The sequence below is a fragment of the Triticum aestivum genome, chromosome 6B (genome assembly GCF_018294505.1).
Source record: "Triticum aestivum cultivar Chinese Spring chromosome 6B, IWGSC CS RefSeq v2.1, whole genome shotgun sequence".
Lineage (NCBI taxonomy): Eukaryota > Viridiplantae > Streptophyta > Magnoliopsida > Poales > Poaceae > Triticum > Triticum aestivum.
Genome location: NC_057810.1, coordinates 191,306,463 through 191,310,996, shown reverse-complemented (window position 1 = coordinate 191,310,996; position 4,534 = coordinate 191,306,463). Strand labels below are relative to the sequence as shown.

General features: G+C 45.1%; 1 protein-coding gene across 1 annotated transcript; it reads right to left on the bottom strand.

Moving 5' to 3' along the window:
- Window positions 1–2,733: 2,733 nt before the first annotated feature.
- Window positions 2,734–4,147, bottom strand: LOC123133944 (desmethyl-deoxy-podophyllotoxin synthase-like). The gene is made up of 2 exons (XM_044553320.1): window positions 3,821–4,147; window positions 2,734–3,303 (listed from the first exon to the last, which is right to left on the bottom strand). Exons 1-2 carry the CDS (start codon window positions 4,145–4,147, stop codon window positions 2,734–2,736), a joined length of 897 nt encoding a protein of 298 aa, XP_044409255.1.
- Window positions 4,148–4,534: the final 387 nt, after the last annotated feature.

The window sequence follows — 4,534 nt, the reverse complement described above, 5'->3', positions numbered from 1 at the left end:
CTCTTCTCAAGGTCCTACAGTAACTTGTTGCCAAAGGGGTAGAAAGTGTATAGATCATAGGCTTCGAGGGAGAGAGAGCTTTGCTTCTTTTTGCTACTTATTTGCTTGTTTGCTTGGTTGATACTTTATGTCTATGTGTGTGAGATACTCTATATGGTCATGTGTTTAATCATATCATGCTTAATGCTTATGCTTGGATGATGATATTCTTTATCTTTTATGTATGATCATTCACTTTGCCTTGGTGATGAGTGCTTGTTCCTATTGTTATCATTTTGAGCGCTCCACCAAGATGTATGTGACATGGAAGAGTAACCCATGATCCTAATTGGTTGTGCATTTCCATTCAAAAGCAAATCTTAAATAATGCACAAATTTAGGGGGAGCTCTTGCTTATCACATACTTCTCAAAGCGACGATGTTTTTCATTCTTGTTATCATTTGTCGAAGCTTTGATCTATATGTTGTCATCAATTACCAAAAAGGGGGAGATTGAAAGTGCAACTAATATCTGGGTGGTTTTGGTAATTCTTAACAACATATAGCTCATTGAACTAATGCTCTTTCAAGATGATCATTTCAGGAAGTTCAATATTGGCATGGCATGGACTAAAGATGTGGACCCCTCAAAATGCTAAGGACACATATTGGCAACAAGCTCAAGACTCTACATTTTCTTTTTAGTGACCCAAGATCCCATTGAGTCCGTAGGAAAACCAATACTATTAAAAGGGGATGAGGTGTTGCTTTATGACTTGCGTGCTCAAAATGCTTAGTGATATGCTCCAAAACCCTCAACCACTATCTCATTTCCACATATGTCCTAAACCTAAAAGTCAAACTCGGCCCCATTGATTTGATGTATCCGGCGCCATCGAGTTCATTTGACATATCCACTGCCACAAACCCTAGTCACTTTGGTTTCACCGATAGGGATCTTGGTCTCACCGAGATGGGATTGCAAACTCCCTATTTCCTTTTCGTAAGGTTTTGGTCCCACCGAAATGAGAGAATTTGTCCCACCAAGTTCGCAACGCAAACTCCATGTTTCCTTTTCGTAACATTTCAGTCCCACCGAAATGAGTGAATCGGTCCCACCGAGTTTGCCTGACCAACTCCCTATGTGCGTGTTATTGAAATCGGTCCCACTGAGTTCATGTGATTGGTCACACCGAGATTACATTATGCCCTGACCCTAGCGCATCGGTCCCACCGAGTTGATCGTATCAGTCCCATCGAAAATCCTAACGTTCATATTTTGACCTAAATCGGTCTGACCGAGTTTTACCATTCGGTCTCACCGAGTTTGGGAATTTGTGTGTAACGGGTAGATTTTGTGTGGAGGCTATATATACCCCTCCACCCATTCTTCATTCATGGAGAGAGCTATCAGAATGTGCCTACACTTCCACCCTTCATTTTCTGAGAGAGAACCACCTACTCATGTGTTGAGACCAAGACATTCCATTCCAACCACAAGAATCTTGATCTCTAGCCTTCCCCAAGTTGCTTTCCACTCAAATCATCTTTCCACCATAGCCAAATATGTGAGAGAGAGTTGAATGTTGGGGAGACTATCATTTGAAGCACAAGAGAAAGGATTTCATCATCAACACACCATCTATTACCTTTTGGAGAGTGGTGTCTCCTAGATTGGTTAGGTGTCACTTGGGAGCCTCTGTCAAGATTGTGGAGTTGAACCAAGGAGTTTGTAAGGGCAAGGAGATCGCCTAGTTGGTAAAGATCTACCCAAGTGAGGCAAGTCCTTCGTGGGCGATGGCCATGGTTGGATAGACAAGGTTGCTTCTTTGTGAACCCTTCGTGGGTGGAGCCCTCCGTGGACTCTCGCAGCTGTTTCCCTTTGTGGGTTGAAGTCTCCATAAACGTGGATGTACGATAGCACCACCTATCGGAACCACACCAAAAATCTCTGTGTCAACATTGTGTTTGCTCCCTCCAAACTCCTCCCATTTACTTTCTTGCAAGTTGCATGCTTTACTTTCCGCTGCTCATATACTCTTTGCATTCTTGCTTGAATTGTATTATGATTGCTTGACTTGTGCTAAGTTGCTAAAATATGCCAAGAATTAAAATTGGGAAAAGGTTAGGTTTTTATTTGGTCAAGTAGTCTAATCACCCCCCCTCCCTCTAGACATACTTTCGATCCTACACCATGACGGCCTTCAGCATGCACATCCCCTTTTACAACTCTAGATCATGGTCCTCCCAATCATGTTGAATCAAAAGATGTAACCGGAGGACCCTCATCCTCACAAATCTCTGCGGACGCCATTAAACTGCCTTCCCTCTTCACTTCCCCTCAAACAAAGTCGAACATCCGATCGGTCCTACCCCCTAATTAGGTACATTTAATATGATATAAATATGGCATGGAGTGGTCAATGGTACAAGTCTACAAGATATCCTGAGCGTCTAATTTTATGATGAAATGATGTATATGCTTTGTAAGTGAATTATTTACTCGGACTTTTGTAGTGTGATGGGCCTTCCTAGTAGACATGAATATAGGAATCACACACACTCATGCCACATAACCTGACTCTTAATTGGTAGTGATGTAGTACTTAACAATACTTATTCACACGCCTCCACATTCGATAAAGGCACATATATAGAAGGCATAATAGATGAGATTTCATCTTCGCATATTAATGCAAGTAAAAATCAAATCGGAGGCACACGGACCATGGGATGTAGATGCAGATCGTTCTTTCATCGGACAGTGACGCCCATCTTCTCTGTCATGTCCAACCCATCAGGCTTCACCCCACTCGGGAGTTCCCAATCGAAGTGATAGAGCAGTGCGGAAAGCACGATCTCCATGCTGGCTCGAGCAAACAACATTCCAGGGCACATCCGCCGACCCGCCCCAAACGTTATGTATTCAAAGTTTTTGCCTTTGAAGTCCATCGTGCCATACTCGAGCCTCTCTGGTTTGAACTCCTCAAGGTCTTCCCAATGCTTCGGGTCTCTTCCAATCGCCCACGCATTCACCAACATCGTGGTACCTTTGGGCACATTGTACCCGAGGATTTTGCAAGGCTCCCTGGCCTCCCTTGGGAGAAGCAATGGTGCGGCTGGATGCAACCTCATTGTCTCCTTGATGATGAGTATGAGGTACTTGAGATTGGTCAAGTCATCCTCGGTCACTTTAGGTTTCTCTTGGAGGTTGTCACGTACTTCAGCTTGTGCTTTCTGCATCACATTTGGGTTCCTCATGGGCTCTGACATGGCCCATTGAAGAGTGGTAGCCGATGTCTCGCTCCCAGCGCCAAATAAATCCTGCAAAATGTCGATTTACACAATTTAGAATGGCAAGTTCTTCTTGGCATTCTAGGATTTGTCAGCCCATAAAAAAGTGAGACATCAAGTAGCAAATCCTAGAATAATAGCGAATATAACATATGCCATTTCATGAATTCAGAGTGAACCGAAGAATCAGAAACAAATTAAGATACCTCATGTATTGCTAACTACTCTCTTGTTTCAAAATGTGTAACCTTTTTGTTCGAACTTTTTTGTTTAATTCAAATTTAGAAACAATTTCAACATTGACAACCGCACATCCATAATACCAAATCTATCATGAAATGTACTTTTAAAATGCATTATTTGTTTTGTTTAATACAACATGTTTTAAGTAAGTACCCCCTCTATAAACTAATATAAGAGCGTTTAGATAACTACCTAAGTAGTGATCTAAGAGCTCTTATATTCGTTTACAGAGGGGGTATACCAGATAGTAGAGGACAAAGTATTATGGAACAAATTAAGGAGCTGGTGCACTTATAGTTATGACTCCTTTGACCACTCCCATTGTAAGAGGCACGTCAAGGCCACCTTCCTTGTGGATCCTCAAGAGCACGCCCACCAGGTCCTCTCCTTCCTCCTCGTCGCCGTTCGCTGAGGCGGTGGCCCTCTGCTCCTCGTGTTGCTTGATCGCGTACTCCATGAGCTCGTAGCTCTTGCGGTGGTTCTCCTCCGCCAGCCATGCCATGCCGCTGATGAAGTTGGCGAGCCATGACGACAGGTACAAGTCGCCAGGGTTGAACCCGGTGGCGAGATTGACCCCTTCCTCGAGCATCTGCAAGAACTCCTCCCGCCTCTTGAACTTGTCCTCGATCATGGTGCGCACCGCCGAGTCAGTGATGAGCACAATGATCCGCTCGCTCACGTTCACGGGCTCCCGCAACGGCGGTCACGAGGCGGCCGACCTCGTCCTCCCTGATGTGGCTGAATGACTACACGTGGCGGGCGCGAAGAAGCTCCAAGATGTAGTCGTGGAGCTGCCGCCACTGGGTGCCGTAGTGTGCGAATACCAGCCCTTCCCCTTCGGAGTTCATGATCTTCATGGTGGGGCTCCACGGCCGCGTGGCAAAGAGACGTCGCGCGTCCGCATGATCTCGCGGGCGGCCTCTGGGGACGTGGCCACCACGACTGGCACCTCCCCGGGCTTGAGGTACATGATGTGAGGAATCTACTACCTCCATGAACGAGATCTAGGTTTGAATTG